We start from the raw sequence: 18,360 nt of genomic DNA, 5'->3' as shown, positions 1-18,360 counted from the left end.
GCTGAACCTGAGCTGTCACTCTGATATACTCATTTCTAATTTTGTCCTGCCACTTCTGGTCACTAACAGTCTTACCATCTTTAACTCTGCTAGCTTCCGCTTGGCCTCTTTTGGGCTTTTTTTGGTTGATTGGTTGGTTATTGTGTATTTGTTTTTTTCCAGTGCCACCACATCCAAAGCAAACATCATAGCACGTCTCCCACCATCTTGTAAATCATCTCCTTCTCTTGCTGCTATCCTTCTGTCACACATCACCTCTAATACTCGTCTTCACCCGCTCCATGCTTCTTCCCTTCTCTTATGCTCAATCTGTGGCTTCAGATGGTTTAGCCCATTAATTCTATCCCTGCCCCTTGCATCTTCAAAATCTCACACAAACTCAAATACATTAAAGGACATACTGTAGAAGATTTGGCAGTATGTCAAGTCAAGCTGCTTTCCTTCTTCAGGAAATTCCCGTTATGGGCTACGACACCTGGTTCAAGCTTGAGCCACGCTCGAGTGCATCTAAAGTTCAGGGAGAATGTCACCTGATTCTGAAGCTCTTCACCAGCCAGGTATTAAAAGTACAACAGTTATTCATTATATAAAAACCTGTCTTCCTCTGTGTACGATAAGACTTCAAATGTTCATTTGACCTTCAGAGAGACACAGCTTTGTCTAAGAAGGAGGCAAATGTCTCAATTCACAAGAAACTGCTGAGTCAGATTGTGGAGTATGAGCATGCTCATGTTAAGGTGAGTTTCCTTTAGTTTGTTTTTTCTAAGCACACACTTTTATAACAGCTTCTATTGTTTTCTATTTAACCATTTAGTCATTTTTTTATCATTAAATGTAAACTTATACAGATGGAAATAATCCTGCTGTCAGAGAGTGAAAGGCAGGGTACACCCTGCATAGGCTGTTTATCACATGGCTAAAATGATTGTATTTAGAAATCATTTTAGTTTGTGCACTCAAAAGTGCACAAACTGTACAAAGAGTTTCTTCTTACATTGGTTGAAGTGTGATTGAAATGACTGTAATCTTCCACATGTATTTCCAGCGAGAGCCGTACAACTGGAACGGGCAGGTTTCTCCTCCAGCATGGACTGTGCTAACTCACCATGCTGTGCAAACTGATCTCTCACCTCTGCAACAGGCTATTATGTGAGTATTAATGGAGGAATAAAATTGATCAAATGTTATATGAAAGCTTTAGCGTCAGGTGGAAGGTGCGTGTTTTATTTTTAATGCAGTCGCTGGCAGTGCTACAGCAGCCACCATCGGACCCAGAGGGTGTGCTACTCCCTGCTGCTGCGCCTCCTGAGGACTATCGATGCAGAGTGGGACCCTCCCGCTGTGCGGGGAGACCTAGTAGGTTCTACACCGTTGCTCCCCCAACAGGGAAAAAAACAAAAACCTTTCATCATCTAGAAACAGTCACCTCATTAGCTCAGCTCCTCACTGACATTCATCAAGGTTTTTGGTTCAGCCAAAAATGTCTCACAGCCAGTGTACTGGAAGCTATAACTGAGGGCCCTTCCTGTGTCCAGGAGAGGCAGCTGTCAGACAGCTTCAGGCTGTACACAGAGCACTGCCTGTGCCTGATGAAGAACATGCGTCAGGTTTTCCCCTGCACCAGCGCTGCTGCCATTACACGCTACGAGCTCATGCTGAGGTAAAGGCACACCACCATCACATCACGCACTCGCCCGTGCTCTCATACCAACATGTTCAGCCATTCACCCCAACAAACACAGAGAGACTACAAGCAGTCAGTCACACTCTGTGGAGGAAGCAGTGTTGGGTTCCTTACTCACTAAACAATGTTTTAAATGTCATTGTTCATTACTCATGTCAAAAGAGCTATAACACCTTTTCCTCAAAGCCCAATTTGTTGTAAAAAAAAAAAAAAAAAAGACTAACACCTGACTAATGTACCAAGAGGGAAATTTTAACTAGAAGTCTTGGATAACTAGAAATGAGAAACCATCGACAAGCAAAATCTGGATCAGCAAGAGAAGAATCGCCATCTTTTGGCTTTTGCTTGTACGTAGCAGTGACCAAAGGAAGAAAGTAAGAGCACAGAGATAAGGAGTCTGTATCTTATAAATTGCAGTAAAAGCAGCTAATTATTGAAGTTCATGTGCCTGGTTTGGACTAATTTAGAGGCGACTGGCTTTTTATAGAAGCTTTTACAGTAAGAAGTCTTGCTCTGCCCGGTTATCAGCACCTCAAGGGAACTCTTTTCTACACTCTGAAACACACACACACGCATAAAGTGACTCACCTAACAGTTAAAGTTATCTTTCTCATTTTCTCCACAGATATGCAGAATCTTGCATACAGTTAAAGTGCAATAGATATAGCTTTTATATTTTCTGAGGTCTAAAGAACATTATGTTACTGTATAACTGCTTTATGATATAATCGCACTCATACATTGTCACTGGCTTTTTCTGTCTGTGACTGTCAGGGGGATTGGGTACATGCAAAACATGCGTGCCTTTAAGACTGTGTGTCCTCTTCGAAATGACCTGCATCTCGACATCACTACTGCTATCAAGGTAACAAGAAAACTTGTGCGGGTGACCCATGAAGTTTTTGACCAGCAGGATGTTTTTTTTTTAATGTAGTAGATGAATTAATTGTTGTCCTTCATGCATGTACTTATGAAACTTTATTAGGTACCAGGTGCTAGAACTGCCCTAAAAAAACCTTGGTAAAAATGTAAAAAAAACCTCACATGTAAAAAAACCTCGGTGTCTTTTAAATTGAGTAAGCAGGTGAGTGCAGTAGTCTAATCCTGCTTCTTTCAGTTAAGACAGCTAGCCAATGTAAAGCCATACCTCCCAGTTAACGTCTTCGAACGTGTCATTCACCTTTTCCTTACTTGCAGATTGGACTACTGCAATTCATTGTATTTTGGTCTCGACCAGGCCTCCATTCATCGTCTTCAAATGCAGCTGCTTGCCTGATAACTGGTCTGAAACGGAGAGAGCATATAACCCCCGTTTTAGCTTCTCTACACTGGCTTCCTGTCTCCTACAGGATCCAACTTAAACTTTTACTTTTTGTTTTTAAGTCACTTAACGCTGGAGCCCCTTCTTACCTGTCTGAGCTCCTTTCTGTTTATGCTCCAGGAAAATCCATTAGGTCTAGCTCAAACTTAATGCTATCTATCCCACGGACTAATCTCAAATAGATAGAGCCTTCTCTGTGGCCAGTCCCAGACTTTAGAATAGTCTTCCCCTAAATATTAGATCCGCAGAAACACTTGATCAATTTAAATCACTACTAAAGACATATTTTTATGCCCTGGCTTTTAACACACTATGACCCAAGCATTTTGGTCTTATTTAATAGTCTTAGCTATTGTTTTAATTCTTTTATTGTCCTATGATTGTTTTATATTGTTATTATAGTTTTACATTGTTTCTTTTTAATGACATTTTTATATTGTTAAGCACTTTGTGCAGCATCATCTATCTGGAAATGTGCTATATAAATAAATTTGACCTTGACCTTGACCTTAAATCTTCATAGTGTAGATTCAAGAAGGTGCTGGAAATGTTCCTCACAGATTTTGGTCTATATTGTCATGAAGGATCTGCTGGTTGTGAATACAGTTTGAACACAAACTCATTTTCATGTTTAAAAAACTGTTTGAGATGATTTGAATTTTGTGACCTTGCCATGGAGGACATGGTCAGGTACGTTGTGGCACTGAAATGATGCTCATTTGGTACTAAGGGCCCAAATAAAATATTCCCCACGTTGTTAAACCAAGAGCAGCAACTCAAACTATTAATACAAGGCTGGGAGGATCAGTGCATTCATGTATTTAATGAGAAATCCTGACACTAGCATCGGAAAGAAAGTGAAATTCATCAGACCTGGCAATGTTTTTCCAATCTTCTATTGTCTGTTGACCTTGTGTAGCTATTTTTCTTAGCCGACAGGAGTGGCACCCAGTGCCATTTTATCTTTTTCAGACCATTCTCTGTAAAACCTACAGATGGTTGTGTGGGGAAGTCCAGGCAGATCAGCAGTTTCCTAAATTCTGAAATATACCGACAACCATACGTGAATATTTTGAGTTGCCGTCATGGCTGGTTAGATATTTGGGCTAAGCAGTTGAACAGATGTGCCTAATAACCTAGTCATTTAGTGTACAGAGTGTAGTGATGTACTGCATATCTGTGGATGTTATTGTTGGTCCTAATGCAGTAAAGTACCAATAAAATATGGAAATATGGATATAAGTTTTAAATGAGGAAGTAAATGTGTTTAACACTTGAGCTTTTATTGATTCACAGAGTGTTTTATGATGAGAAATGCTGAATGTAAGAAATACTTACTAGTCAATAAGAGCCCTTTACTTCAGCCCAGTTACTCTCCTTTTAATCTTTTGAACAGAAAGGAACTGCTGAGTGGTACGAGAGCTTAATCGCTCGATATAAACCAGAGGAAGGAGTAAGCTTGTTTTGGTCCTAAATCATAGCTATCTTAACATCTTTTACACAGTGTACCTTGAGTTTTCTCATCCAGGATGATGTTCATTATATTCTGACAATGCAGACTCTGGAGGAACAGCTGAAGAAGCTGGTTCAGGTGATTGATGCTGTATGTGTAGACGTCCAGAGGGCCCAGAACATCTACAACAAACTTTTCTACAGGTGAACAGCAGTTTTCTGCAAGACATCTGAGGGAGAAAAAAAAAAACAACCGATAAGTGTCATGCTATATTATTCAGTGGTGACACACTGATTTGTGTGCTTGGTTGTTGATGGGATTTCTATATTTTTCTTTGTTTGTTTGTTTTCTCCACAGTGCAGTGAAAGTAGATTTCTTCAGCATATCATACAGATTGTTGGAAAAGCAGGTATGTCACTGAAAATGATGCGAAAGGTCACTGTAAACATGGCATGACAAGTCTTTCTGAGTCATATGTTGTTGTTGCTGCTAACTTTTACACGGATGAAACACGCTGACTTCCTTTGACCTGACAGGTAGCTGATGATGTGAACATGGCGATGGAGCGGGTGTGTGGGACTCTCGAGCAGGAGAGCTCCAGACTGACTCAGACAATGGGAGAGACCATCTTCGAGCTCTTCATGTCCTTGAAAATCCTCAAAGGCTTTCGAGAGTTTCTTCCTCTCAAGTTGGTTATCCTTTTGACTCCAACGTCTATTGATGTAACAATGTAAAAGGCTCTGACTGGAAGTCATGTTCTAATGAATGTATTTCTCTTTTACAGGGATGCTAAAATGTTGGCCTTGACAGGTTTTCATAACTGGTTCAAGTCCTCAATTCACAAGTGGCTGCAGATTGTTCACGACAGGTCCTGTGACAGGATTCGCAAGGCAGTGGAAACAGATAAGGTGAGAAATGGCATGAATAATAGAAGGAACATAATAGACTTTTCTCAGAAGACAAGTCAACTTACAGAAGTACTGAACATGCAGGTGTGTAAAATATGGCTGCGTGCCACATAGAGTAGGTCTAAAGCTTTAGAACAAGCTAAAACTCATTAGGATTGTAGCTGTGAATAGCTGTAAAAGGCACCTTTAATGTGTTATCAATTAACACATTATCACAGTATCAATGTACAATTAACCTGTAAAATATTATTTATATATTGTATCCTTATTGCTCAAAAGTGTTCCATTGTTACCAAAGGTGTAAAAGATTTATGAGACCCCCAGCTCTCTTGTTTTTCTATATTTTTTCCTAAGAATTAAAATATTTTGTACAATAATGATTTATTCACCATTATTAAACATGTACAGTATTCACTTTAAGGAGAAGCATTAATCTGCTGATAAATAATTTGTCTGGCGCTATAAGCTAGCATTCATTAGCAGATCAGCCAGTCCCTCGATCAGCTGAGATGTTATAGTGGTCCACAAATGCAGTATAAAAAACTTGTTGTTCACAAGAAGTGATTAAAAAAAAAGAAGAAACCACACCCTTACCTGATTTGCCAATCTTCCTTCCAAGGTCTTCTTTGCGTACACCACTGGACCACTTCCAGTGCTGCTGCTATGGGTAGATCAGTCATGTCCATTGTGTCAAAATGGGTCCTCTTCAAATTGATATGAATTTGGCCAAGTCAAAAAACTGCGCTGTGTGCTGGCAGATAATGGCCGACTCCAAAGTCCAGCTCGTAGCCCTTTGCTGCGTGTCTTCCCCTTCTCTCTTTCCCCACTTTCCCGTCTATATTCACTGCTTCACTTTCCAATAAAGGCTAAAAAAATAGAAGAACTATGAGCTGTAATTGAAGTGATCCAATTAGAAGGAGCAGCATTGGAAGTGAGCTTTACAACTATATGACCTTAAAGGGGAAATTTTAAATCAGGTCTGTTTTTTATGAATGAACTGCGTATTTTTTAATCACAGGTCATGTACCTCCTTGGAACTACATTAAAATGTTTTACCGTGTTAAGTTTAAAACAGTTATTCATTCCCTGCTTGCAAAATATGCTAAAATGTTACAGATTTTCATGCAAGTAAAAAAAAAAGTAAATATTAGGAAATCCATGCTTTGTCTTTTTTAAGATTGATTTTATTTTTTTGTGAGTAGCTTGGACCTTTGCAGCAAGCCAAGCACAGTTCCTCAGCAGTTGAAGTGACAGCTTGCTTCAGCCAGGTACGCGAGATCTGGGTCCAGCTGGCCTGGCCAGACTCTGCGGGGGCCTTCATCTTTGTCACACGTTTGACAGACGTGAGTGCCACTTATAGTGTTGCCACACTCACATACTCATATTCTGTGCACATAGAAACATGACACATACAGTTTATCAGTCAAAATCATAAAGGAAACTGAGGGAGGTGTTCCGTAATGACAAGACTGATTTTATCTACTGCAGAATTTCTGCAGTGAGGCCGTGTGCTACTCAGAGATGATAACGCACAAGATTGAGAGGAACCAGCTGGGCCGAGACCACAAGAGTTTCACAGTGCAGGTAACGCCTGTAGCAAGACAGAACCGGGGGTGGGCACAGAATTACGTCAACGATGTCAGCAAGCTCTCTGTCAACACAAAGGGCTCAGCGGGAGAGCAGATATGTTATACACACAAAAACAAAGCAGTTGCTTCTTGTCGTCATCAATCATTTACACTCAAACTCAATCCCTCCACTTCTCTGTAGCCCTGCTTCTTTTCCTTCTTTTTTTCTCCACCTCTACCCTCTGTTTCTCCGCCTTTGCTCCTCCTCGCTTTCTGCTAGCTCTGCATCGCCCTGAACAACATAGACCATGTGCGCGTTTTCCTGGGTCACCTGCCCCGGGACCTGGACTGGCAGGGTGTGGAGCGCGCCATGGAGGAATCATGTGGGGTGGAGGGGAAAGAGCAGGTTTACAAGGCTCTGAATGGACAGTTGTTCAACATGGACCTGGACCTGCAGAGAGAAGCTAAACGCCTCATCACACTGCTCACTGACAAGGTGAACACGAGGAGTATAATTTTCCTGTTTCTCACAAACCAGTTTGTAGAACTTTTTGAGCGTATCCGGACATCTGTATACTTGAAGTATGCATCTGTGACTAAATATTCCTGTGCAGATGCTGCCTGAGCTGCGGAGGTACATCCAGCACATCAGCCTGTCTCCTGACTCCATCAACAATGATGACGTATGTAGCAATAGCCACCTAGCCTTTTTTATCCTTATATTAGCGGTGTTTTGTGGTATTTATGTAATGTGTGACATTCTCCCAGGCTGTTTCCCCTCTCATGAAGTACTTACAAGACACTATGGTCATCCTGACAGAAAACCTTGTAAAAGAAAATCTAACCAGGTACTTTTTAATTCTCTTTTTACTATTAATATTCAAGTGTTTTTTCTTGCATTACTTTCTAAAAACAGCACACAGACTTTTTTTGTTGCCTTTAGCAAAACTTGCTTTTTGAGTCACTATGCAACGTCATCACAAGATGACAAAAAAGGCAGGGGGGAGGTAGACTTTAATGCGTTAATAACTGTTGTGAGTCACAATTGTGCTAAAAGAAATAGACATTCAGTACAAAACCACTGAATCATGTCATACACAAGACAGAACATGAACGTAACAAAGAACATGAGAAATCAGAATGGGCACATACAGCTCATAGTTGAAGAGGCATACAGGTCCTTCTCAAAAAATTAGCATATTGTGATAAAGTTCATTATTTCCTGTAATGTACTGATAAACATTAGACTTTCATATATTTTAGATTCATTACACAAAACTGAAGTAGTTCAAGCCTTTGATTGTTTTAATATTGATGATTTTGGCATACATAACTCATGAAAACCCAAAATTCCTATCTCAAAAAATTAGCATATTTCATCCGACCAATAAAAGAAAAGTGTTTTTAATACAAAAAAAGTCAACCTTCATATAATTATGTTCAGTTATGCACTCAATACTTGGTCGGGAATCCTTTTGCAGAAATGACTGCTTCAATGTGGCGTGGCATGGAGGCAATCAGCCTGTGGCACTGCTGAGGTGTTATGGAGGCCCAGGATGCTTCGATAGCGGGCTTAAGCTCTTCCAGAGTGTTGGGTCTTGCGTCTCTCAACTTTGTCTTCACAATATCCCACAGATTCTCTATGGGGTTCAGGTCAGGAGAGTTGGCAGGCCAATTGAGCACAGTAATACCATGGTCAGTAAACCATTTACCAGTGGTTTTGGCACTGTGAGCAGGTGCCAGGTCGTGCTGAAAAATGAAATCTTCATCTCCATAAAGCTTTTCAGCAGATGGAAGCATGAAGTGCTCCAAAATCTCCTGATAGCTAGCTGCATTGACCCTGCCCTTGATAAAACACAGTGGACCAACACCGGCAGCTGACATGGCACCCCAGACCATCACTGACTGTGGGTACTTGACACTGGACTTCAGGCATTTTGGCATTTCCCTCTCCCCAGTCTTCCTCCAGACTCTGGCACCTTGATTTCCGAATGACATGCAAAAGTTGCTTTCATCCGAAAAAAGTACTTTGGACCACTGAGCAACAGTCCAGTGCTGCTTCTCTGTAGCCCAGGTCAGGCGCTTCTGTTTCTGGTTCAAAAGTGGCTTGACCTGGGGAATGCGGCACCTGTAGCCCATTTCCTGCACACGCCTGTACATGGTGGCTCTGGATGTTTCTACTCCAGACTCAGTCCACTGCTTCCGCAGGTCCCCCAAGGTCTGGAATCGGTTCTTCTCCACAATCTTCCTCAGGGTCCGGTCACCTCTTCTTGTTGTGCAGCGTTTTCTGCCACACTTTTTCCTTCCCACAGACTTCCCACTGAGGTGCCTTGATACAGCACTCTGGGAATTGCCTATTCGTTCAGAAATTTCTTTCTGTGTCTTACCCTCTTGCTTGAGGGTGTCAATGATGGCCTTCTGGACAGCAGTCAGGTCGGCAGTCTTACCCATGATTGCGGTTTTGAGTAATGAACCAGGCTGGGAGTTTTTAAAAGCCTCAGGAATCTTTTGCAGGTGTTTAGAGTTAATTCGTTGATTCAGATGATTAGGTTAATAGCTCGTTTAGAGAAACCTTTCATGATATGCTAATTTTTTGAGATAGGAATTTTGGGTTTTCATGAGTTATGTATGCCAAAATCATCAATATTAAAACAATCAAAGGCTTGAACTACTTCAGTTGTGTGTAATGAATCTAAAATATATGAAAGTCTAATGTTTATCAGTACATTACAGGAAATAATGAACTTTATCACAATATGCTAATTTTTTGAGAAGGACCTGTACATGCAAAATGTCTGTGAAGGTTCTCAGTCATCCAGGTCATCGTAGTCTAAGGAGTTTGCAAAGAAAAGCGTCTCGACTTCTTTAAGTTGCTTGAAGACGTTTCACCTCTCATCCGAGAAGCTTCTTCAGTTCTAGGGTCAAATGCTGGAGAGTCCCAGATTTAAGCTGTGTGGAAGTAACCCACCAAGAGGGACATTGGACCCCCTAATGATCCTCTGCCTAATCACATGAGCCAAGGTGTGAAAATGGGTGTAGGTCACAACCAGCCAAGGTTTTGGGTGAGCTCATTGTGAAACCTAGACCCCACCTGTCATGTGATTTCCTGAGGTCAGATGGCCCAGGATGTGAGTGGGTGTTAAGGCGTCTGGGAAGGGATCTCAAAACTGGATTATAGATGGCAGAGAGTTGGTGTCGTAAACCACCACCTCTGTTCAAAGATGGTCGCTCACAGTGGACAAAGATGGCCTCTTTCACTCCTCTTTCAAACCATCTGTCCTCTCTGTCCAAAATATGTACATTGGCATCCTCGAAAGAGTGACTTTTGTCCTTTAGATGCAGATGGACCGCCAAGTCTTGTCCCGTGGAGGTGGCTCTTCTATGTTGTGCCATATGTTTATGAAGTAGCTGTTTAGTCTCTCCAATGTAGAGGTCTGGGCATTCCTCGCTGCACTGTACAGCATACACCACGTTGTTAAGTTTGTGTTTAGGAGTTTTGTCTTTGGGATGAACCAGTTTCTGTCTGTGTGTGTTGCTGGGTGTGAAGTATACTGGGATGTCGTGCTTGGAGAAGACTCTCCTGAGTTTTTCTGATACACCGGCTACATAGGGGATGACAGTGTTGTTGCGTTTGTCCTTCTTATCCTCCCTAGTTGGGGTCTGATGTGAGCAACCATCTTTGAACAGAGGCGGTGGTTTACGACACCAACTGTCTGCCAATCCAGTTTTGAGATCCCTTCCCAGACGCTTTAACGCCCACTCACATCCTGGGCCATCTGACCTCAGGAATTCACATGACAGGGTGGGGCTAGGTTTCACAATGAGCTCACCCAAAACCTTGGCTGATTGTGACCCACACCCATTTTCACACCTTGGCTCATGTGATTAGGTAGAGGATCATTAGGGGGTCCATTGTCCCTCTTGGTGAGTTACTTCCACAGAGCTTAAATCTGGGACTCTCCAGCATTTGACCCTAGAACTGAAGAAGCGTCTCGGATGAGAGGTGAAACGTCTTCAAGCAACTTAAAGAAGTCCAGACGCTTTTCTTTCCAAGCTCCTTAGGCATACATGCAAAACTAATCAGAACCTTAATTTGAGTGATAGTCAAAATACTGTGAAAATAGGTTTGACTGTAGCAGGAAAAGACTGTTCTGAGGCTTATTTCAAAGTATGGTATCTTTATACTAACTTAAGATGTGCATAACTGTCAGTGCGCCCCAGGGTGACTGTGGCTACAATGTAGCTTGCCATCACCAGTGTGTGAACGTGTGTGTGAATGGGTGGATGACTGGTTGTGTAAAGCGCTTTGGGGTCCTTAGGGACTAGTAAAGCGCTATACAAATACAGGCCATTTACCATAACACTGATGCAAGCATCCAAGGATCTAGACTTTCTCGTAATGTTTCAAGGTGGTCTTGAGCAAAAGTTCTCCAGGCTTTCTGGAGCTTTGGATTTCTTTAACACTGACTGCTTTTTCACTAATTTTCCGTCCAGTGCTTGTATCTTTTCCAGGCTTTTTCAGAGGAATGTTTTTATTTGTTTTTTGGTTTATTTAAGCCACTTAACACAGATCTATGAATCATTCAAGCCTAAAAAGACACGTAACAATGCAATTAGCAAATCACCACTTTCAAAAAAACAAAGGTCAAATTTAAAACCCTTACCCTTTTGTTTTTCAGTAGCCTGCTGCAAAAGCACATAATTGCCCCCATTTTTTAATCTACAGGAAATGATGACACGGATAACACAGTTTGACAGGCATAAAATAGCAAGATTTTATTTTTGCGCTTTAGGATTCACCTTATTGCACTACAAGGTTATTCCCAAAGAGCTATTAGCCAAAAATTGACATCTTGACACAGGAAACTGGACTAGTGGAGGACAAAAAAAAGAAGTGACAGGCCTGAAAAACTGTCTACAGCAGATCAACAGTATCTGAAAGTCATGTCCTTAAGAAATAGCAAAAAAGACCTGACGAAGGACCTGAGAGATGTATCTGCCCTCCAGTTGATCCATCTACTGTTCACCAAAGCCGCAACAGAAATGCTGTCAGTGGAAGGGAATCAAGGAGGCTGAGGTGTGTGAAATTACACAAAACTGGACTAACCAATAAAATCTGGCAGAGGCTCTGTCACAAATTTCAGCCACATTCCAGGCAGTGTTGTTGTTAATCTTGTCATAGTTGATGGGATTATGAACTCAGATCCATCATGCAATGCCCTCTGGAAAGCATCTGCCACGCCTTCATTTTTCATTATAACAATGATCCCAAACACACTGCTGGTGCAGTGAAAGATACCAGGATAGGGAAACCCACAATGGAACACTATCGGTTAACAACTGGCATCCCCAAAGCCTGGACCTCAATATTATTAAAGGAGTTTGGGATCATCTTGATAAAAACAGAAGAAAAGGCAGCCAGTTTCCAAAGAAGAACTTCTTCTGAAGAAACCTAGAGAACTGTTCCTGAGGACGACTTAGAGAAATTACAAGAAAGCTTGCCTAAAAGAGTTCAGGTCGTGTTGGCGAATAAAGGAGGCCATACCAAATATGAATTTTAGGCTTGTTAGAACTGTACAAACTGTATAAGGGTGGCTCAAGATTTTTTGCACTCTACTATAAATATGATTTATTGTGGCAGTTCAGCCAGCATGCACCACACCAAATATCCCCTGGTTCCTTATGTTTCCCATGCACATGAAACACTGCATGATCAGCATATATTTGATTGTTAAAACCACAATGAATCCAAGCCAACCCAAAATAGATTTCTGGTTCACTCCAACCGCATATGAAATGTTCCTCTACGAACCAAGTTACACAACAAAATCCATTGTTTCCTTTTCTTAAAAAGAGATTTTCTCTATTCTGTTGTACCACATAAAATGTGTGACAGCTCAGCAAATAAGATGCTGCGCTTGTGTATGAATGTAAGCGTTGCAATAATAATAATAGCCTTTAGCACTTACACTACTTACAAGTATTCATTATCGGGCTATTATCTGTGAAAACATAGTGAGAGTACATGGGGTGTAATTGGAAGAGCTGGTAAACACACATGTGTGGGTGTCTCATTGTCTGCTTCCTGGTAGAGTTCTCCAGAGCATGTGGGAGCTCCTCCTGCGGATGATCCTGGACACGGTCACTGAAAACAGGGGTGTCCAGGTGGAGTTTTACAACCGCTTCCAGTACACAGTAGAGGTCAGTGATTACTGCATTGCACAATAATCCTATTAGTCGGTGTGCCCACTGAAAAGAATGGTCTGTTTAAAAAGACATGTGTCTAATATGTTAAGATTATCATTGCCGCTTGCATTCTTTAATTATCTCGGTATGCCCTTTGGCGTGCAATCATTAGCATATATCAGATATTCATGAAGACACTAGGTAATAGTTCAGTGCCAAAGTGAGCTCCCTTATGAATGACAATGTGGGAACTGTTGTATATTCTAATTCCAATTTAACCAGCTGGAAGAGGACGTGACATATTTGCATGAAAAGTCATGGCATGACTTTGGAGGCTGGCAGACAGATGCAATGTTTGCCAGAGGTTTCATGCTGTTTGTGTGAACAACAAGTCTATCAAAAATAGAGGGATAAATGTTATGAGTCCCAGCTCCCGAGTTTAATGCTTTTATTCAATCGCTTTAGACTCTGTTGCAGTTCTTTCATGCTAGGGGAGAGGGTCTATTCCTGGAAGACATGAAGAGCGGAGACTACAAGGTAGGAACTCTGTCAACCAGGAGCCAGCTGTATAAATAATGTACGTCTGTTGTGCACACTGCACATGATATGATAAAGTTGAGATTTTAAAAAGTGCAACAAAACAGACAATTTTCACAAAACTTGCATTTAATATTACACTTATTTTGGCAGGTGGTCCTTCTGTTTTACTAATGGTTCATGTTTGTCTTCCAGTCTTAAATCTGCCGTGATCTTTTACCCTGAACTTACAGAGTTGATGGCTTCGGTTACTTTTACTTTTACACTTTTGGCATTTTTCTTCTGTTCATGATTCCATAAACAAGGAAATTTTCTACGGTGCTTAACCAAATTATTAGACCACCACCCAAAGCCAGGTTTATTTATATATGCAACAGCTGCCCTAAATTGTCATTGTTTGTAATTGCCAAATAATAATAATAATAATATTTTTATGTTTCTGTTATGGTTAATCCACCAGTATGTGCAAGGTCTTTAATTAAAATAATATTTTTAATGCTAAAATGTTGCACAAAACTGCAGCATTTTAGTTTTACAGAAGGAAAAAAACAGTAAAATACATTATTTATTAAATAAAATGTCATTAAAACACTTGATTAATTTCTAACTTTCCAGAGAAGTTTAGTTTGGGTATAAAAATCTAAATTCAGTTTATTTGGCTAATAAGTGATATAGTTTTTAGTTTTAAAGTTTTCAAAAGATTTCTAAAATATTTTTGTTTTTATGACAGAAGCTCTGCTAAATTGTTGAACTCTACAAGTTCCACTTTCTGTAAAGTCCAAAGATTTATAAAAGAAGCAAATTTCTGCCCTTTTTGCATTACACACACTTTTAGTGGTGAACATCTACTAGTACATCTACTAGTCTGGCTCCTGGTATCATGATAAGTGGGTTTAAGGTCAGATTTTTGTTGCGTTATCCATCATGCCATTGATCACTTTGTGACAATCTCGATGCTGTTTTAGGTCTTGGATGAGGAGCTGAGGCTGAATAAATGTTCATCCTTTGAGCTGATTGAACAGTACTATCTAGAGAAGATTTCCCACCAGGTGCGTTTCAACCTACAAGACTGACAATCTCATTTTGTTCTCCTTTGAAGTGAAGAAAGAAGTATTGATTGGACAGCAGAGTGCTCTTTCTTCTGTTGTTATACCTCTGATTAAAAATCTGCCTTCTCGTCGGCCCTTTGAAGACATGACACAACCCGCGAAATGTGGCTGGATGCATGCTGAATATTTCTGTCAATACTTAATGTTGCAGAAAACTCTCAAACATACACGTTACGGTCGGATCAGCGTGAAGTGCTACTATGATGCTCCAGAGCAGCGCCTGACAGTGGAGATCCTGCATGCTGCCGATATCATTGCACTGGATGCCAATGGTAAATATGTGAATTTATGAATTTTAATTTTTGACTTAAATTAAATATTAAAGTTGAACGCACTACTTCCTCAGGTCTGAGTGATCCCTTTGTCATAGTGGAGCTATGTCCTCACCACCTCTTTCCTATGGCCAAGAGTCAACGCACGCAAGTGAAGCTTAAGACGCTGCACCCAGTGTTCGATGAGCTCTTTTACTTGTGAGTACTCTGACCTTTTTTTTAGGTCTCCCTGTTTATATGCACACACCCTGTGGCTGATTTGTTTGATTCCATTGTCTTCCAGCCACGTCAGTCCTGAACAGTACAGGCACAGGTTTGCCTGTTTGACCTTTACTGTGATGGACTACGATTGGCTGTCCACCAACGACTTCGCTGGAGAAGCCGTCGCTCCTCTCAGCGACTTCTGCTGGCCGGGGAGACCGAACGCCTCAGCGGCTGGCAAGAGCGTCCAGCCTGTCATTCTGCATCTGTCTCGCAGTAAACCCAGCGGTACATACGGCTCCGGGCTGTATCATTTATTTTGTTTTGTTTTTTGGGGGGTTTTTTATGCCGTCGTTTTGTTTACTCAGACATAATATTTGCTTCTTGAAGACCAGGGGGTGTAAGTCTGGGTTTCCAATTACTTCTTCAATGCAGCATGAAAAGCCATTCAATCAAGAGATATTTGTGTCAGGTGTAGAAACTGTGCTCATCTGTTTTCTCTCGCCTCCAGAGAAGCCAATCATGGGGATGCTGGAAGCTCGCGTCGGGGACCGGGAGGCTCAGGAGTTTGTCCGCAGGCTGAAAGAGATTGAGAAGTCAATGGAGGAAGAGTAAAGGGTGACAGCGCTGCCTGTGTTGGTGTTTTCTGACCACGTCTTGCGACATGTGCTTTTGTACTGGTACAATGTTTACACTATTGAAATTATTTTTTTCCCCTCCCTGATGTATTGTTTGTTCAGTAATTATACCAAAATGAAAAGAAAAGGAAGACAGTGAAGCATATTTCCGTTTTCTTACTGAATGAACGTCCTGTCACTGTGCAACTCGATGCCGTCTCAGTTAAACTATATTTTAGAATTCAGTGGATAGCTGATCCTAAATGTTACTAGTCTATATTTTTTGTAATGAGGTAATCGTTATCTTTGTTGTATACTCTTTGATATGATAGATTTAACATTTTAGAACTATTTTGTGGAAGTAGCTTACACATCCAATAGTATTTAGTCAAAGTCTATACCTCAGATATGCTCATTAGTTGAAGGGGAGTTTGACATTCTTCATGGACTTTGTGGAGATAAATTGTGGGAAGGACTATTAAGAAAGTAAAAGCCTGAACCCGCATTTAGTTTCCATTTCATAAGTTAAATTTTAAATAGAAATTTGTAGTAGAACTCATGAAAACATAATGCACAGCTTTGGGAAACTGCACCAGTCATTCACTCAGCAGCAGCAGGAGGAGCAGCAGGGAGGCTTAACGTTCCCCTGAGGCACACGCCACAGCTCGGGTTCATTCAACTTTTCAGATTGCTCCTCACAAAGATTGTGATGGGTCAGTGAAGAGACCAAAGACAGTGCTACCTTAGTGCTGGAAAGATCTATCCTTTGAACTCCTTCCCGTATTTTATGCGACACCACTTGCTCAACTGACAGATTAACTTTACAGACATAGCGCCAGAAACGAATGTATCCTCCGTGTACAAAAGGTTGAAATGTTGCGTGTTTGTGCATTTCCTTAGTGGATGCTCATTAAAATATGGACAAACTTTCAGATAATGAGAGCATCATATGTGTAGCTAATCCCTAACGCTCAATTTCAGACAGTTTTTTCTGCTTTTCGATCTGACATGATGTCACTGAGAGGGATATCTATAATATGGTCATCTCAGCATAGAAGCTTTCCCCATCTGATGTACAAAGCTTTTGTTTCCAAGAGGCAGCCAATCAGTAGAAAGTTGGCAAAGTGAGAGGCGCTTAAAGAGCTTGTTCATCCAGAGATACTCTAGTAGAGTCCAAGAATAAAGATGCAGTTGAGAAAGAGTATAAGAGGTTCCTGCTAAACAGACAGTTGTTTCATTTAGACAGCAGATATCCCAAGGAGGAAATAACTCCTAATAACATTTGTACTCCCTAAGTTCAGCGTTATTAAGAAGTCTGGTTTATGGTAGGGAGTGTTGTTACATTAATGCGTCACACACACGTCGACTTATTAGTCACTTATTATTACGATCTGATATCCGAGGCAGCGTGGTTGGGAGATGGAGAGTAGAGCTTATGAAAACAGCAACACTGAACTCGCTGCACATTTAAAATTCTAATCTAGGAGCGAGCTATTGAAAAGCACAGTCAGGAGAGCAATGGTAAAAAGTGGTGTCCCTCTCTGTTACCTTAGTAATGCTTTTATCCACATCTTCTCAAGTGTGGAAAATCATGCAATCAAGGCCACTCACCACCAAAAGACTTTCACTGCATCTGCAAGGCCGGGGGGAATTGCAGAGTGGAATTGCAAAGAACAGTCGAAAGAAAGAGGCAGGACCGATTTTAAAGTTTTCGTTATTAAACTTGATAAATTAGATTTTTTTTTCAACTGAGTACATGTGAAGTCCTTAATAACTATTGCTCTTTGCTACTCTGCTAGCATTTTAATGGTTATCTAGATCAATCTGATGGGTGGGGGAATATATCCCCTGACATCCTCAAAAAGTAATACACTTTGTGGCACAGTGTGTGGCCCTAAGCCCCGATGAAAGAGGTTCAAAAACATTCATTAGGTGAAACAGTAGTGTTCAGAAAACCATCAAACATCACAAGATCTCCATTGATCAAATTTGAACTCCTACTCATCGTAGTCCTTTTGCGAGGAAAAGAAATGAACATTATGTCATGTTCTGAAGTTTAATCTCTTGAGGTCAAAAGGAAATAAGGTTAATGAACCTGCGCAGTGGCTTAATTATACTTAAGCGGTAAAGAAAGCCCTCCATACCAGCAGCTGCTCTCATATGGCTGACAGAAATAACACTAGCTAGTCTCTCAAAGCTGTGCCAGTAACTGAGAGGTTAGGATGTTAAGATGAGGGTCAAACCACACCCAGAAATCCAGCCAGTATTTATCTTGTTAACCACATGGGATTGTTGTTATATTGTTATGCAACTTAAAGATTAAAAAAACATTTTATTAAAAAAAAAAAAAAACGCAGATATGACAATATAATAATGGAGTATTCTCAATTTCACACTCATTTAATTCTAAAGGGCTCGTTTCCTAGGGAGGTTGAAATAAAACATTAGCCAATTATGCTTTTAAAAAGAGGCTTTTTTAGTAAACCTCATATTTACTTTTAAAG

At 40.8% G+C, this 18,360-nt stretch overlaps 1 protein-coding gene across 1 annotated transcript in view; it reads left to right on the top strand.

Moving 5' to 3' along the window:
- Nucleotides 1-16,017, top strand: part of baiap3 (BAI1 associated protein 3) — a 46,057-nt gene extending 30,040 nt beyond the window's left edge. The window contains exons 12-34 of the mRNA XM_063470751.1: nucleotides 450-557; nucleotides 645-737; nucleotides 1,046-1,149; nucleotides 1,239-1,356; nucleotides 1,536-1,660; nucleotides 2,459-2,549; nucleotides 4,402-4,458; nucleotides 4,564-4,661; nucleotides 4,816-4,867; nucleotides 4,995-5,146; nucleotides 5,243-5,366; nucleotides 6,569-6,709; nucleotides 6,855-6,950; nucleotides 7,215-7,430; nucleotides 7,549-7,617; nucleotides 7,703-7,782; nucleotides 13,027-13,135; nucleotides 13,586-13,657; nucleotides 14,623-14,706; nucleotides 14,918-15,038; nucleotides 15,113-15,236; nucleotides 15,322-15,527; nucleotides 15,751-16,017. Of these exons, the coding sequence (XP_063326821.1) occupies nucleotides 450-557; nucleotides 645-737; nucleotides 1,046-1,149; nucleotides 1,239-1,356; nucleotides 1,536-1,660; nucleotides 2,459-2,549; nucleotides 4,402-4,458; nucleotides 4,564-4,661; nucleotides 4,816-4,867; nucleotides 4,995-5,146; nucleotides 5,243-5,366; nucleotides 6,569-6,709; nucleotides 6,855-6,950; nucleotides 7,215-7,430; nucleotides 7,549-7,617; nucleotides 7,703-7,782; nucleotides 13,027-13,135; nucleotides 13,586-13,657; nucleotides 14,623-14,706; nucleotides 14,918-15,038; nucleotides 15,113-15,236; nucleotides 15,322-15,527; nucleotides 15,751-15,854 (2,544 nt within the window). The 3' untranslated portion in view covers nucleotides 15,855-16,017. The remainder of the gene's footprint in view (nucleotides 1-449; nucleotides 558-644; nucleotides 738-1,045; nucleotides 1,150-1,238; nucleotides 1,357-1,535; nucleotides 1,661-2,458; nucleotides 2,550-4,401; nucleotides 4,459-4,563; nucleotides 4,662-4,815; nucleotides 4,868-4,994; nucleotides 5,147-5,242; nucleotides 5,367-6,568; nucleotides 6,710-6,854; nucleotides 6,951-7,214; nucleotides 7,431-7,548; nucleotides 7,618-7,702; nucleotides 7,783-13,026; nucleotides 13,136-13,585; nucleotides 13,658-14,622; nucleotides 14,707-14,917; nucleotides 15,039-15,112; nucleotides 15,237-15,321; nucleotides 15,528-15,750) is intronic.
- The last annotated feature ends 2,343 nt before the right edge of the window (nucleotides 16,018-18,360 follow it).

This window comes from Pelmatolapia mariae, linkage group LG4, assembly GCF_036321145.2.
Source record: "Pelmatolapia mariae isolate MD_Pm_ZW linkage group LG4, Pm_UMD_F_2, whole genome shotgun sequence".
Taxonomy (NCBI): domain Eukaryota; kingdom Metazoa; phylum Chordata; class Actinopteri; order Cichliformes; family Cichlidae; genus Pelmatolapia; species Pelmatolapia mariae.
The sequence above is the reverse complement of the archived record's forward strand: the minus strand, read 5'-3'. Positions and strand labels throughout refer to the sequence as shown.